The sequence below is a fragment of the Corvus brachyrhynchos genome, unplaced genomic scaffold (genome assembly GCF_000691975.1).
Source record: "Corvus brachyrhynchos isolate BGI_N302 unplaced genomic scaffold, ASM69197v1 scaffold875, whole genome shotgun sequence".
NCBI lineage: Eukaryota > Metazoa > Chordata > Aves > Passeriformes > Corvidae > Corvus > Corvus brachyrhynchos.
Genome location: NW_008238107.1, coordinates 256492 through 272660, shown reverse-complemented (window position 1 = coordinate 272660; position 16169 = coordinate 256492). Strand labels below are relative to the sequence as shown.

Here is a 16169-nt window from a genome sequence, read left to right as displayed (position 1 = left end):
CTCATGGCTGCAATCTGACGGGATGCAGGAGGTGACCGCCTGGTGACCAGGGCCCTGCTCTTGAGCTGTAGGCTCAGCTGGAGGCTGGTTGAGTATCCAGAGGTGTGATGCCCAAGAAGAACAAATATTCCGGCCCTGGCTGGATCAAAGGCTTTGTCCTCTCTGTGCCGTGACCCAGGTGTGCATGCAGGGGGTGGTACCTTCTGATGTCCCCGTTGGACGTGGGACTGAGTGTTGTGTTGGTGTCACAGATGACGGAAAGTCCCTTCTGGGGCAGGTTCTGGTATTTCACCATCTGTTGCCAGCCCAAATCAGGGTGATTCGGCGCATTTGGGGACATGGTTTAGGGTGGTCATGGTGGTGCTGGGCTGGGTCATCCTGAAGGTCTCTTGCAGCCCTGATGATTCTGTGGAATATGGACAGTTTTCACAGGCAGAAAAGGTCTGAGAGCACCGTTCATAAAATTCCCTCCACTTCCTTCCCACTCCCCAGCTGGATTTTGGTGGCGGATGCTCCAAGAATCCCCCTAATGCCCCGTGTATTGGCCCCTCACAGCATGAGGGGCTGGAGTGGGTCCAGAGAGGGGAACGGAGCTGGGGAAGGGGCTGGAGCACCAGGGAAGGGTCTGGTCCCTCCTCCTGAGGAAGCTGGACAAAGGAGGCCCAGGGGAATTCCCTGAAGGAGGGGGCAGCCAGGGAAGAGTCAGGCTCTGCTCCCAGAGAACAACGGGACAAGAGGAAGCAGCCTCAGGCTGTGCCAGGGGAGGTTTAGGTTGGACATCAGGAGGAATTTCTCCATGGCCATTGGCAGGAGCTGCCCAGGGAGGTTTGGAGTCCCCATCCCTGGAGGTGTCCAAGGAAGGATTGAAGGTGGCACTCAGTGCTCTGGGCTGGGGACAAGGTGGGGATCAGGCACAGGTTGGACTTGATGGGCTGGGAAGGCTTTTCCCGGCTGTGCCAGGGGAGGTTTAGGTTGGACATCAGGAGGAATTTCTCCATGGCCATTGGCAGGAGCTGCCCAGGGAGGTTTGGAGTCCCCATCCCTGGAGGGGTCCAAGGAAGGATTGAAGGTGGCACTCAGTGCTCTGGGCTGGGGACAAGGTGGGGATCAGGCACAGGTTGGACTCGATGGGCTGGGAAGGCTTTTCCTACCTCAGGGATTCTGGGGTTGCACAATTCCGTATCCTCGTGGTTAGAGAGGCTGTGTTTGGGCAGCCGCGGTAAGGCCATTGGCTGACCTGGCCCAGGCTGCTGCTCCGAGGGAGGATATTGCTCCTTCCCTGGAGGCTGCTGAGAGAGCTGGTGCAGCAGGAGTGGGGACCCACAGCAGATCCACAACCAAGCCTGCAAGATTTCGGGAAGGAGATTTCCTCAGGGATACACCTGCAGAGTGCAGGGCATCCGGGAAAATTGTGAGAGACTACTGGTCCTGAAGGAAACCCTGAATCCAGTCTGTCATTCCAGCACTGCCAATTCCCTTCTATTTCCCCAAACCCGTGAGTATTTTCCTACAAGGGCCTCTCTACTCCTTACTTGGACCTATTAAAATCCAGGGAGTGAGGGCTGGGGTATTTTTTCCAGTCTCATCTCTCCATTCAAGTGACCTTCCAGTGGTGAGATCTGTCACTGCGGATGTTTCTCTGCTTTTACTTCTCCGTTAATTTCTCCCAATTAGTCAGAACCACATCTGAAATCCCTACACCTCCTCTGCTTTTTCTTCCACCTTCTCAAAACATATCCTAAAAACATGAAGAAATGCTGCATCTTGAAGACCTTCACTTTTCAACAGTGAAGAAGATCCCTTTCTTGGGTGTTTGTGTAGCTACTGGATAAGTGACATTTAGTTCAGTGTAGGACCATATCTGGTTCATGATTCCTATTGCCCAGAGTATGGTCCTGATCCTGCCCCTCCGTGTGGTTAGAGGAGAGGGAACATCAGCACCAGGCCCCAAACTGAGCACCTGAGCCAGGGAGGGCTCTCAGCCCGCTCAGGCAGATGTTGGCACTGCTGGCTCCAAGGCGTGGGTGAGACCAGGGCTTTGGGATGCGTGATTCACCTGAACAGGCCAGGGGGTTACTCTGGCTGCCTGGGAATTAATTTCCTCTTGTTCAAGGTTTGTGCGAGTACATCACACACCTGGCACTGGGATCCCACCCCCAGGATCCAGGCTCTTGGATGCTGAATGGGCTGGGAGCTGGAAGCAAATGAAGCTCAGGCCTTTTCCCCTTATACCTGACGCCTGCCTTGGCGTGTCCTGGTGTTTGGCTTCCAGGTGTTTTCCCTTCATGGTGGGGAGGGAATGTCGAAATCAACCCCAAGCCTCCCTCTGAGGCTCTGCTGGGCTGGGGTGTTCTGGCTGCTGACAGTGAAATTCAGTAAATCTGAGTGAGGAGCAAAAACCCGAGCCTTTAACTGGTCAGGGCCTGAGGAAAAGTTCTTGCTACCTGTGTTTGCATTTGCTCTTGCACCTCTTTAATTAAAAGGACCACAAAATAGAATAAATTACATGTGCATTTTTATTAGACAAACCCCAGAAAGTGAAGAGAGACAAACAGTCATGGGACACATTTTATATACAAAATCCGGCCAAAAAACTGCTGAGCTGGAGCAAGCGAGCTGCAAATTTAACCCAGTGAGACTCAGGTTCCAGGGCTGAGCCCAACACGACATGTGCGAGACAACACAGCTGAGAGAGACTTCCTAAAGTAGGGCTCCTGTGGGACAGGACTTGGGGTGCAGGTGGCCCTGGTCGTGCTGCCCCCGCCACGCTCCAGTAAAGGACCAGTTATGGTGTTTTCTGGTGCGTGGCACTGACTGGAAGGAGAACTTTAGCTCCTGTAACTTCTTCTGGTGGAGGAGCTGGAGACAAACTTCATGCTGGAGCTGCTGCCAGCTCCGAGGGTGGTGCTGCTCACCCCGGGAACGCTCCCACAGTTGAAGCTGTTCCCCAAATTGCAGATCCCCCCTCCCATGCTGAGGTTGCTCCCTCCGCCGTATCCCGTTCCCACCGTTGTTCTGGTGACGGCTGCAAGAAGGAGAAGGAAATGTTTCAGTATCTCTGGGCATTGGGTTCTTGGTGCAGAGACAAGAACAATTTATGTTTAAATAAGGTAATTATTATATTTTAGAGACTTACAGATATTCACTGGGACTCCATCTCCAGCCAGCCTGTTCAGGGATGGAACACAAGGAAGAGGATTAGAAGTCTGCTGATATTGGGGGGGAACAATAAGATACATTTCCCAGAGGCCTTTGGGGAGAACAATAAAATCACAGCATCATTTGCAGATTTTTGTTATTTCCATTGTCTGGGACAATCTGCCCAGCTCTGTGCCCCCTGTTCAGCATTCCAGCAATGCTGAGCTTCTCCAGTGCCATCCCCAGCCCCAGGGCTGGATGTTTCCCACCCACCTGCACTCCTCGCCCTCCAGCAGCTTCCTGTAGGTTGCGATCTCGATGTCCAGGGCCAGCTTGACGTTCATGAGCTCCTGGTATTCCCGGAGTTGCCGGGCCAGGTCAGCCTTGGCCTGTTGCAGAGCGTCCTCCAGCTCGGCCAGTTTGGCCCTGGCGTCCTTGAGGGTCAGCTCCCCGCGCTCCTCAGCATCGGCGATGGCGGCTTTCAGGTTTGCACACTATGGAACACAGAGCCCTGTTTAAAGTCCCCACCCCAGACCCAGGCTGTTCTTCACCTCCCCTGCAACCACAAGGTTTTATCCCAGCACCATCAGCTCCACCAGTTTCAGTGACAGTTTTCGTTTTGAGCCAAAAAGGTTCAAACTGAGCAGAACTGCGCAGGTTGCTCCAATCTTTTCCTTCCCCTCCCTTGCAAGTCCGGGGGTGAATTGGTTAAAAGTGGGGTTTGCTGCCCTTTACCTGTTTTTTCACGCTGTCGATCTCGGATCGGAGCCGCTGGACGTGGCGATTGAGCTCCGAGATCTCCTGCTTGGTGTTCCGGAGGTCGTCCCCGTGCCTGCCAGCTGTGGCCTGCAGCTCCTCGTACTGTCACAGAGAGGAACCATCAGTCAAGGGAAAATCCACCATTTTCAGAACTACCAGGAACCTGAGAGCCCCTCCTTAAGCCCAGGCCAGCAGCTGGGCAGGTTTTCTTGGAAGAGTCAGTCTTTATCAGTTCCAGACAAGATATGAAGATAAGAGCATGGAAACCCCAGATCCTTCACCTTGGTCTGGTACCAGGACTCGGCCTCGGCGCGGCTCCGGTTGGCAATGTCCTCGTACTGCGCCTTCACCTCAGAGATGATGCTGTCCAGGTCCAGGTTCCGGTTGTTGTCCATGGTGAGAACCACAGAGGTGTCAGAGATCTGGGTCTGCATCTGGGACAGCTCCTGCAAAGAGCACAGGGAATGAGGTAATTCCCTTGGGAGATGCCTTTTCACCCTTCCAGGTGAGCTGCAGACCTGGGAGAGGCTGGTACAGATCATTATCTGAACAGCTCAGGTGGTGGTGCAACTCTACAGAGGGGAAGGATTTAGCATCTCCCGGGGGAAGGAATTAGAGGCTCTCAGAGGAATGGAGGGAGAGAAGCTCTTCACTGAGGGCCGGGATGTTTTGAAGCTGGTTGTACTCACTGCTTCGTAAAGCGCTCTCAGGAAATTAATTTCTTCGCTCAGCGCATCTGCCCTGGCTTGGAGTTCCACCTTGTTCATGTAGGAAGCATCTACATCCTGGGGGATGAGAGATTTTTGGGTGGTTTGCACCACTATCAGTAAATCAGGAACATGCATTGTGATAACAGTGCAGGGAAGGAACCATAAAAAAACTAAAGGGGTTGGAATTGTAATGGACGGATTTGTGGCTGAGTAGGTGATCAGAGCTCTACAATGAGCCATCCCACAGTGCCCTGGAATTTGCTCTCACCTTCTTGAGCGTCACAAATTCATTCTCTGCGATGGTCCTTCTGTTGATCTCATCTTCATACCTAAAGGAGGACGGCACAGGGAGCTTTTGTTTGGGCAGGCAACAGAGAGAGGTGATTTGAGTTTGCTGGAATGAGTTTCCTTCAGAGCATTTTGCATACGATGCTCTTTTCCCTCAATGAGAGATCAGGAGCTGAACCAGTTAAAACAAGTACATCAAAACAATTTGAACGAATCCATTATTTTTTACTTATTTCTGGCCATTAGTCATCCTCCTTCTGCTGTTTTAAGCAAATGAAATGTGCTGCCCTGAAACTTTCAGACCTACTGTGTAATTTTTCCCTCTCAGTAGGTAATTTAGTCAGTAAGTCTTTGATCATGCTCCAAATCATTCCCTAAGTGTTGGTGCACTCGGATCTGCTACTCCGTTACTGAGAAAATTTCTCCTTGAGAAAATGTCATTGCCGGGAATTCCAGGCTCCTGGACTCTCCTGGGTTCCCCAGTTGGTTTAAGGATGTTGAGAGGAGAAAGGCTGCACCTGCCCAGGTGAGTAGAGCATTAGCTCAAGACTTACTTCTTCTTGAAGTCCTCGACCAGGTACTGGGTGTTGACGAGTTCTCCCTCCAGTCTCCCCTTGTCGCTCAGCAGTGAGTTCAGCTGCACACGCAGGTTGTTGATGTAGGTCTCGAAAAGCGGCTCCAGGTTGTTCCTCACTGTTTTCATTCCCTGCTCCTGCAGCAAACTCCACTTGGTTTCCAGAACTTTGTTTTGTTGCTCAAGGAATCGGACCTGGAAGGAGAAATATCCTGAAGGGGCTTGGAAAGGACAGAGACTGGGGAGACTCTCCCCACAAATAGAAGGGTCTCAGAACTGGCTGAGAGGGTGAAATGCTCCTTCCAGCTGGTTGTCAGAGCCAAATTCTCGTCTGTTGGGAGATTTGAGTGCAGGGACCCTGTTCAGTGTTACAAACTCTGGAACAACCCTTGATTTTCTGGCTTCCCATTCGTTGTTTAAATTGAGACCAGGTACAGGGATTTTGTGTGAAAAGTGCGAGCAAAATCAGATAAGGAGCAAAGCAGGGCTTGCTTTTTAATTAAAATAATGTTGTTAAGGTGCTGTTTCTCCTTCTCTTCAGTAGAGCTCCCCTACCCCACTAAATGTCCAAAATACTGCAGAGTTTTCCTTGAAACCAAGGAGGGGCTAGTTGACCAGAGCAGGAACTGAGCAGATGTTCTTGTGCATCAGTGAAATGTGGTGGACAGACAGAGTTGGATCAGATTTTGATATTTTGAACTAAAACCCCAAACATTCTGGTGCCAGATTTAAATGCCTTTGAGGGAATTTGAGCAGTGAGAAGCTGCTTCTCCCTTGTGCCAATTTCTTGGTCATTTTAGGTGGGTTTCTGGATTTCATTTAATCATCTACAAAGCTGCTCCTAAGGCTCCTGAAATGCTCCTGAAAGTCTCCAGAAGGGTGGGATTGTTTCTTTCCTCATTGCCTGTGAGATGTGGAGTAGCAAACGAGGAGGAACTCAAACACTGGGTGATTAATTCATGGCAACCGCTATGGAACAGGTGCCATTCCCTGGAGCTTCCAGGGCATCTTCAAGTCTCATTCCTCACTTCTATTCCTCCTCGATCAGCTTTTGTCCTCATCAACCAGCAAAGAAAAGTGTCCCTGCCAAAAAAATCAGATATTTAGGAAAGCTCAGATCTCACCTTGTCGATGAAGGAGGCAGCCAGATTTAAATGCCTTTGAGGGAATTTGAGCAGTGAGAAGCTGCTTCTCCCTTGTGCCAATTTCTTGGTCATTTTAGGTGGGTTTCTGGATTTCATTTAATCATCTACAAAGCTGCTCCTAAGGCTCCTGAAATGCTCCTGAAAGTCTCCAGAAGGGTGGGATTGTTTCTTTCCTCATTGCCTGTGAGATGTGGAGTAGCAAACGAGGAGGAACTCAAACACTGGGTGATTAATTCATGGCAACCGCTATGGAACAGGTGCCATTCCCTGGAGCTTCCAGGGCATCTTCAAGTCTCATTCCTCACTTCTATTCCTCCTCGATCAGCTTTTGTCCTCATCAACCAGCAAAGAAAAGTGTCCCTGCCAAAAAAATCAGATATTTAGGAAAGCTCAGATCTCACCTTGTCGATGAAGGAGGCAAATTTGTTGTTGAGGGTTTTAATTTGTTCCTTCTCCTCTTTCCGGATCCGTTGGATGTTGGGGTCAATCTCCAAGTTGAGAGGTTTCAGAAGGCTCTGATTGACGGAGACTTCGTGGATGCCCCCAGCTGGGAATCCAGGGCCGCCCCCAAAGGCCCCGTATCCGTAGCCAAGGTTGGCTGGAACACCAAAGCCACCCCCGTACATGCTCCCAGCGCCACCACCGAACCCTGCGGAGCCATAGAAGCTGCCACCCCTTCCAGCCACAGAGATCCTCTTGCAGCCACCAACATTGTAGAGGCTTTTGCTTCCAAAGCCCCCTCCGACCCTGGCAAAGCCACTGCCAGCATTGCAGCTGCCCAGGCGGGTGACGGAGCAGGAGCTGAAGCTGGTCCGGCAGGTGTTGGGGACCACGGCCGAAGCAGCGCTGAAGCCACTTCTCCCCCTCTGAATCCTCACGGTGGACTGGCGAGACATTGCTGGGGCTTTTTGGGTTGGGATGGATGCTACAGCTAGAATCAAGGAGCAAAGGTTGCTGGCCTGGAGCAAGGAGTAGGAGGGAAAGGAGAGAGGTGAACCTGTGCTCTGCAAGGGCTGGGGAGAGCCCTTTTATGCATGTATGAGCCTGGGATGGGTTGGATGAGGTGGATCATCTTTCTGATGAATTAGGCTTGGCATGTCCAACAGCATTCTGGAGAGTGAACTCACTCTGCACACACGCCCAGCTGAAATAATACAGCCCAGGTTCTCAGCAACAGGGAATTGTTTGGGAATAACTGTCGCCGGTCTTTGTAGACAGCCAGACTCATCCCCATTTCAAAGCTGGAAAGTGCTGATGAGTCACGTTGGGCACCAGCAGCAAAACACTGCTCAAGTGCCTGTCACTCAACACCTGTGTCATTGGAAAACTTCACCCCTCGGGATTGCTTTCACCCCTTCTTTTGTTCACAAGCAGGGCTTGGGAAAGTTTAAATCCCTGTGCTTTAGGAGTGGGATTGGTGCCGGCTCCGCAGCCAGCCCTGCAGTCAATAGTTTCATCTCGGCCTTTTGGGATAGCTTTGCAATAAAGTTCTTGTGAAATTTGCCCAGAGAGGTTGTGGACTCCCCATCCCTGGAAGTGTCCTAGGCCAGGCTGGATGGGACTTGGGGCAACCTGGTCTGTGGAAGGTGTCCCTGCCCATGGGACAAGATGATCTTTAAGGTCCCTTCCCACCGAAACCATCCTGAGATTCCATGGTCCCTTCTGAGCCACCACAGGGATCAGCAGATCCAGTTTTGCTGCCATCCCTACAAACCTCATCTCCCTTTGGAAATCCTGCTGGAAATCCTGCTTCTCCAGGCTTATTCCATCGTTTTTAGAAATATAATTACACAAATAAAAATGGAATATTTTGACAAGATCCTTTTGTTCCTGTGTGGATTTTGACAGCTGCCACTGAGCTCTGTCACAAACATGTACTGCTACCTCGGGTTTGAGGGTTTGGACTTTATTTTAGCAGGATGAAAACAAACAAACAAACAAACAACTCAGAAATAAATACATAGGAGGAAAGATTGTGGGAATGGGAACTGCTTTGACTCCACTGGCTCTGTGGAAATGGAGCGCTCCGGGGCTGTTCCCAACGCACACTTAATAAACACAATGTCATTTCCCAAGGATTTAATCAGCTCCTTCAGCACATCTGGAAGTGTGATCCTGCCTGCTTGAATCCAGTGGAAACTGCTCCACAGGGTTCCCTCTGCCCAGATCCACAGGACACTGTAGGACATCCTTGATCTTTCCTTTCCCACCACAGGTACCAACACAGACCTTTGCATTTAACAGGTGGCTTGAGTAAAAATCAAAGATGAAAATGTGAAAAATAATTCATTCTGAGGGACAAAAAGGGCTTGTGGTGTTTTGTGTTCTTCGGGAAAAGAGGATTTGTGTTTAATTTATTTACAGAAGAGGTTGAAATTGAGCAGCTTCCCCTCATGCTGGCTGCAGCAGCACAGGAAGAATGGAATAACGAGGAATCAACGGAATAACGAGGAATCGATGGAATAATGAGGAATCACCATGGTAGGGGCAGTTGTGCTTCCATCTGCCCCTGCCTGGCGACACACGCAGGTGCAGGAAACACCCAGAAATCCTTTGTGTCCCCATTGTTTCCGGTTGTCTGAGGGACAATTTTTGCCATGGAGGTTTTTAATGAAATGTTATTCTTAGATGGGGATTGTCAGGTTGGTTTTGTGTTTATTGTCAGACTGAGCTTTTATTGCAAGGAAGGGCTGAATGCTGCAGGTTTTGCCCAGTGGGACTTTGTCACTGGGTCTGACTCTGCACCCCTGGGAGCTGGAAGCAAACAGATTGTGAGCAAAGTCTGTGTCCAAAGGGCATTTTTCGAAGGATTGTTGATCAGTCTGGGGGCTTTGCCCACCAACAGACAGACTTGAAGTCATGAGATTCATTCCCACATACAAAAGGTGTGCTGGCTTCCACTCCCAGGCAGAAAGATTTCCAACTGAAAGAGGGGAAAATTAGGTTGGATACTGGGAAGAAATTCCTCCCTGTGAGTGTGGCGAGGCCCTGGCACAGGGTGCCCAGAGAAGCTGTGGCTGCCCCATCCCTGGAAGTGTCCAAGGCCAGGTTGGAGCAACCTGGGACAGTGGAAGGTACCCATGGCAGGGATGGGATGGGATGGGGTTTTGAGGTCCCTTCCCACCCAAACCACTCCATGACCATAAGATACCCCAAAGCAGCTGGAAGTTGCCAGCCCATGGTTCCTTTGGGGATTGCTCTCTCAGTTCTCTCCATCTCCCCTAACACTGAGTACCTGAAAGAAGCTTTATTCCAATTTTTCCAGTGGAGATCAGCACCAAAGGGCAGATCCTCCCTCCCGAGGGAGATGCACAACGTGGGGAGTCTGGCTGTGTAGGGCAGAGCCCCCCCAGTTCTCCCAGTGGGATGTGTCAGTGCTTTCCTTTTCCCCCTCGGGCTCCTTCACATCTGAAACTTGTCTTTTTTTGGCTAAGGAATCCACTGAGTGCGTTGGAGCCCATGGTTAATAACAGTAATAATAAAGCAGCTCCTCCAAGCAACTGAGAAGGAATTAATTTCTTTCCATTCCACGTTCTGCCAGGGTGGAGGTGATGCGGTTGTCATTCATCCGGAAGGAATGTCAGAGGTAATTACAAAAGGCAGAACTGGGAGCACAAGGAGCTGTAGCTACAGGTTTGGGGTATGGGCTGATGGAAAGGGGGGTCCCCACCCTGCTCTGTTGATGAAACACAGAGTTTCCAGGTAGCTCCCGGGGGAGTGTCTCCCATGCTCCTGCAGCTCCAGGCACGGAACAGATTTGCTGCTCTGGTGCAGGGACCTCCTGATGCAGAGGATGGTGCTGGAGCTCACCCACTGCTCAGGAGCTTTTCCTGATATCACCTCAGGAGCTGTGTCTGTGCCAGAGCCCCCCCCGGTGTGAGAGAGGCTGGGCAGGCTCTGGAGCCTTTCCCTTCCCTCCCTCTCCTCGTTTCTTCCCACCAGGATGAGCAGTCGCTGCAAGCCCAGAGCAAGAGGCAGGAGAACACTTTACCAACGCTGTAAACCTGGGAGTAAAGTCTTGGCTGAATTTGTGTCTGGCACCATGCTGCTGTCAAGGTAAAAACTCTCCTCTGAGATCAGGGAGTTCTGCCTCTGTCAGGGCAATCAATGCAACTCTGGTCCCTTTAGTGAGAAATCTGAGCCATTTTCCTGTGGTTGAGTGAACAGGGATGTCTCCAACAGCTTTTCATCACCTCCTCTCTGTCCCTCTGCTCCACTGCTCCTGTCGAGAATCCACCTCGGAATCCTTCTTCTGATGCAGCTTCTCAGGCTGAAATATTTGGATGTTCCTCTGTGTTTTGTTTGCAAAAATAACCATATTTGTAAAACAGGAGTGTGTCAAAGTACCTTGTGTTGGTTCACCTGTGCTACCTAATCTCAGTTTAATTATCAGCAAAGTCAAGGCTGTAATTTAAGTTAATTGCTTAAATTAAAGCCTTTGGGTTAAACTTGGGCTTCCAAGCTAAATTCAAACCCGACTCATTTTGGCTGTAATTTACTATTTTATCCCACGTTAATGAAGACCAGCAGGACTGAGGTTTTTCCACAGGAGACCACTGAACTCACAGCATCCCTGTGCTGTGGGGCCGGGCCCCTCTGGGTGGGAGGTGAGTGTCCATGAATCCCATTGCCCGAAGGGATGAATTAGGATGAGCTCCTCAGAAGTTTTCCCATAGGTGTTGCCCTGTGCTGGGTCCTTTGAGCCTGTTCCCAGCAGTATCTGGAGGCCAGGCAGCTCCAGCTCCTGGGTGACTTTGAAGTGTAGGTGTGACCTGCTTTCCCCAGATAATTGTTTTCTGTGCCAGCACGGAGACTCCACTGCAGCCCAGGCTTTGGGAAGTTCGTCTCCATCATTGCTGCCTTGCACACACCTGGGAGGGCTCGTTCTCCCTCAGGCTTTCAGAGGGGTCTGGTACCTCCTTTATCCTGTTCTGGTGTCTGGCTGGTGGCACCTGAAGGAACCTGGATCCTCCACATCTCCTTGAAATGCCTTTGGGGAATCCCCCGCCCCAGGCTGGGCTGAAGGCGGCCACAGGGTATTTGTCCCACGCCGTCCTTTCTCCTGGCCCTGGGGCACGTCTTTCCTCCCAGTAAAGAACGCAGAGCCCTGGAATTGTGTCGCTGGGGAGTCCCACAGTTTTGGCAAGCTCTGTGCACATTCCACATCCCTCAGCTCCATCCTGCTCCTGGCTTGATTTTCCTTCTGAAGATCCAGAGCGCTGCCACGGAGTTTAATTTCTCCCTATTAAAACAAACCTGGGTGGGACAAGGAACTGGGAAGATAAACAAGGATTATCCGTGTGTCCTGGCAAGTGGATCCAATCACAGGACAGCAATTCCAGGGGTGTCATGTTTATTTACCACTCTGCTGATCCTTGGGATTGGATCCATTTCTGACCTCCAACTGCTTTGGGCAGCGGGATGTTGCTCCAGCTGAGCAGATGGCAGCTGGGAATATTGTTCCACTCTGGATTTGCTGCATCCTGTGTTGCCTTCCCTGCAGCCATTTCATGTCTTATTTCATTTGCAGCCTGTGCAAATAAACAATTTGCAAATTAAAATAATTTTCCTTGATGGAAATTCTGCTTTTGAGTCAAAAAAGATGCAAAGTTTCATTTTGGAATTCATTTAAGGGGAGTTGTTTTAAGTTCAGTGTTTCAGGACAGGATCATTCCCATAGAAAACGTTGAAATTAAATGTTTAGTTTCAAGAAATGTTTCACCCAGTGTTTCAGTGCCAGCTAAAATCACGTGTCGTGTTTGACTTGAGTGTGTCAAATTTTTCTCTGCAGATCAGGAGGAGGGAACTTGCATACAGCTTTTTGCAGCTGCTCTGCAAATTCCCAAAGTTGTGCCGGGATGGGCTCTTAGAACACTTCACTGGCAACAGAGGACACAGAGACCTGCTCAGGGCTTTTTTGGCTGCATCTTCAGCCTCAGAGTGCAGGAGATGGACTCAGCACTGGCTCATGGAGGCTCAGGAGCTGTCCTGGTGCCACGGGGATGGGTAAGGATTTGGCAAAGATATTTCATGGAGAATTCATTGGTGGTGGAGCCATGTGTTGATGTGGCCCATGGTCCAATGTGTTGTGCACACTGGGGTTAAAAACAAAAAACCATCAGATTTGACATTTTCAATAATAAAACCCAACAAATTGGGCTGCTCTGCCTCCAGCCACCACCTTGGCTCTGGGAGCTTGTCCCTATTCCCTCAAACCAGTCCGAGAAACAAGGCCAGATGCTTGAAAAGTGGAGAAAACTCTTCAATTAATGGAGCCCAACCATTCCCCCTCCATAAAACCTCCCCTTGTGCAAATGGGTTGCCCCAGCTCTCCCAAGACATTATTCCAGGCCCTTCCCAGGTGCTGGAGTGGAGCCTTGGGATTCTCATCCCACCACAGGACCATTGGGCGGGACTGTCCCTTTCCCTGCTCTGGGTCCCCACCTGCTGGAGATGCTTGCCTGGCTTGGCCAGGGCTCTCACACCTGGGCCAGGTGATGGACGAGGGGGTCCCGTTGGTGTGGGAGCTCGGAGGCGTTTCCCTGGAAAGCTGCTCTGGGGCAGAAAGTTGCACGAGGAGCTTTTTCTGGCAGACCCGGCTGATGCCTCCTCTCCTCTGCAGCCCCAGCTGGAGTTTGCAGGGATTGAGGGATAGGTCGATGGGCACCAACCATCTCCTTTTGGGACCAGCATTCCCAAAGGGCTGTGGGTCCTTCCTCATCTGCTCCCTCCTGCCCTGGCTCTTGCCTTGCCCATGGTTCTTGTCCTGCCATTGGGGCTGGATTCCCACCTTGCCTGGTGCTGCCCCATTCCTGCCGGGATCCCCACCTGGCCCTGCCAGGGAGCAGGATCAGGAGGTACCTGTGGAGCCATGGGAGGGAGCCTGGGATTGGTGGGGGATCTTGGCTGAAACCCCCCACCCAGGCAGGTCATGGAAACCTCCCAGGGGCTGGGTGGGAACTGGGAGACCGAGTACTGTGGACACCTTGGAGGACTCCAAATGAACCTGAGGCCCTGAAGCTGCCCTTGCGGAGGAGCAGCCAGGATGTTTCATGGGATATTTGCTCGTCCCAGGGAAAGCTCGGTGTGCAAAGGCTGTGTGTGCAGATTTTGGGTGCCTTGTCCTGTGCCTGCCCCTCCAGCTGCTCTTCCCAATCAGGGCAATGCCCACCTGCTCTGTCCCCTTCATGCTGCGATGCCAATCTCGCTGTGTCCTCGTCGTGGTGCTGATTCCAGAGGTGGGCTCCACTGATGTACAAGTTACTCCTGCTTGTACAAACTAATGGCAGAGCCATGCCCTGCATGAGCCAGCTCATGAATCCCAAATAAACCTTTGGGAATCACCTTCTTTTTTCCCACTTCCCTGCACTTCCTTCCTCCTGCAGTCACAGGCAGAAAGGGCAACTTTGGAGGTAACCACCACAGTGGGATTCATCCAGCTTTTGGCTCAGTTCTGAGGCAGTTTTTCCTTCCTGTGCCTCAGTTCTACATCCATAGAATCATGGAATGGTTTGGGTTGGAAGGAACCTTAAAGCCCATCCAGTTCCACCCACGTGCCATGGGCAGGGCCATCTTCCATAAACCAGGTTGCTCATCCCACCCTCCTTTCCACTTGCCCCGACTTGTCCTAGAGCCCAAGTCCTAAAACTGAGTTTTGTTTCCTCAAGGAGCCAATCCTGTCTCAGGAACTGCCTTCAGGGCATCCCCAGTGCAGCAGGGCCACGGCACAGACCAACACCTGCAGCAGGAGGAGGGAAGAAAAGGCAAAACCCAGCAGAGTTTAAAAATGACAAATGCTCTTTTATTGGACCTTACAGTAGGTTAGGCCTGGAAGTGAGGAGGCTGCAGCCACGAGGACGAGGAGTTAGAAATCTTATACACACAAAGCAAAAACCTTTCCCACAAGTGCCGGAGAAAACAGAAGGGGCTGGAAGAAATCTTGAATTGCAGACAAAACCTTTGGAGGTTGTAACACATGTTGTGGACTGAGGCTTTTAGAGCCTCTTGGAGGTGTTTTCAGTGCTGAGGACCCGGGACTGTGGTTCCACAAGGCTGTGATTCACCCTTGGTATGGGATGAATGAAATGGTTGTCCCCGTTCCACACAGTGCTTCCATTTTGCTTTAAACGCCTGACTTTGAGGAGAGACCGAGGGGTGCCGCAGGGTCCATGCCCAGCCAGTTACAACCTGTGCTTCAGCCAAAGGTGCTCCAGATTCTCACGGAGGGGTCCTGGTCCCCCCCGCTGCCCCAGAGGTGAAGGACGGAGGAAGGAGAGGCTCTAGCGCAGCTATTTACACCATGATCTGCAGGGCAGGAGGCCGCAATTGCCGACGGTCATGCACTTGCCAGCCTTATCTGATGGTCTTTTTGCTGGTGGTGGTCTTGGAAACGATCCTGACGCTGCCTCCCGTGCTGGAGCTGATGCCCCGGCTGCTCCCAGAGCTGAAGGAGCTGCCTCCGCCGTAGCTGAGCCCCCCAGAGAAGCCTCCACTGCCGCCTCCAAAGCCTCCGCTACCGCCTCCGAAACCGCCGCTGCTCATGGTGTAGCCGCCGCTGCCGCTGCCGCCACCCAGGCCGAGCCCCCCGCCCAAGCCCAGGCTGCTCCCGCCGCCGTAGCCCATCCCGCTGGAGCTGCTGACCACGGCTGGGAATGAACCAGAAACACCCACGTGAGGGGACGGCTGGAGCCCCGAGGTGGGGAGACCTGCAGTGTCACCCCCTTGGTGAGGGGTGGGTGGGAAGAGGTGGAAGGGGAGGAGATACAAAGAGGCGGACGTGGGGGTGATACTCACAGACACTGACAGCTCCGACTCCTTCTCCAGCGAGCCTGTTGGGAAAGGGGGAAGTGAGCAATGATGCCAAAACCTTGTCCATGGCACCATCTAATTAGGCTTTCATGGCCTTCAGCAGGGCCTCTGCTCTGGTGGGGTGTGTCTGTGTTACAGGTGAGAGGTGACAATGCTCATTTTTATCAGTATCGGGTGCCGAGAGCTGGAGAAACAAAACTCTGCCTACACAGTTCACAGTTTCAACCATCCCTCTGTCCACCCTGGTGCTCCAGCCCCTTGGGAAGAGCTGTTTGACCCCAAGGAGATGGTCCCTGGCCAGCACACAGCAGGTCCACCTGTCCTCACCTGCTCTCCTCGCCCTCCAGCAGCTTCCTGTAGGTCGCGATCTCGATGTCCAGGGCCAGCTTGACGTTCATGAGCTCCTGATATTCCCGGAGCTGCCGGGCCAGGTCAGCCTTGGCTTTCTGCAGGGCATCCTCCAGCTCGGCCAGCTTAGCCTTGGCATCCTTGAGGGCCATCTCCCCGCGCTCCTCGGCCTCAGCAATGGCTGCTTGGAGGTTGGCACACTGGGAGTGGGGAGAACAGGCAGTTGTTTCATTTGGACCCCCCAAACCACTCTCCCAAGCATTGCTGGGGGGTTGTGGACACTGGCTGGTGGTTCCCAGGATGGCACTGAGGGCTCCTGATGGCTCTTCCTGCTGTGCCTGACCACCATCGCCTCCCACCCACCTCCTCCTGTTCAGCCGGACCACCCCCCTCCTACCT

The 16169-nt window shown here is 52.0% G+C and overlaps 2 protein-coding genes and 1 long non-coding RNA gene across 6 annotated transcripts in view; 1 reads left to right on the top strand and 2 right to left on the bottom strand.

Moving 5' to 3' along the window:
* Positions 1-2493: 2493 nt before the first annotated feature.
* On the bottom strand, positions 2494-7684 carry LOC103614948 (keratin, type II cytoskeletal 6A-like). Of its 2 annotated transcripts, none has more exons than XM_008632949.2 (9): positions 7016-7684; positions 5450-5664; positions 4876-4936; positions 4587-4682; positions 4179-4343; positions 3874-3999; positions 3412-3632; positions 3137-3168; positions 2494-3025 (listed from the first exon to the last, which is right to left on the bottom strand). In XM_008632949.2, exons 1-9 carry the CDS (start codon positions 7508-7510, stop codon positions 2829-2831), a joined length of 1608 nt encoding a protein of 535 aa, XP_008631171.1. In that variant the 5' UTR covers positions 7511-7684; the 3' UTR covers positions 2494-2828. The 2 variants fall into 2 exon arrangements, with proteins under 2 accessions (XP_008631171.1, XP_017588857.1); XM_017733368.1 differs by lacking the exon at positions 7016-7684 and adding an exon at positions 6594-6607.
* LOC108446526 lies at positions 4943-12178 on the top strand. Of its 3 annotated transcripts, XR_001861735.1 has the most exons (5): positions 4943-5421; positions 8979-9143; positions 10156-10200; positions 10557-10670; positions 10743-12178. It is a non-coding gene; the product is annotated as an uncharacterized LOC108446526 (long non-coding RNA). The 3 variants fall into 3 exon arrangements; XR_001861733.1 differs by having other exon boundaries at positions 10557-12178; XR_001861734.1 differs by lacking the exon at positions 8979-9143 and having other exon boundaries at positions 10557-12178.
* Positions 12179-14393: 2215 nt separating this feature from the next.
* The window catches only part of LOC103614947 (keratin, type II cytoskeletal 5), a 6557-nt gene continuing 4781 nt past the window's right edge, over positions 14394-16169 (bottom strand). Inside the window, exons 7-9 of the mRNA XM_017733365.1 lie at positions 15750-16000; positions 15408-15442; positions 14394-15259 (exon numbers count right to left, since the gene is read on the bottom strand). Coding sequence (XP_017588854.1) covers positions 14967-15259; positions 15408-15442; positions 15750-16000 — 579 coding nt within the window. The 3' untranslated portion in view covers positions 14394-14966. The remainder of the gene's footprint in view (positions 15260-15407; positions 15443-15749; positions 16001-16169) is intronic.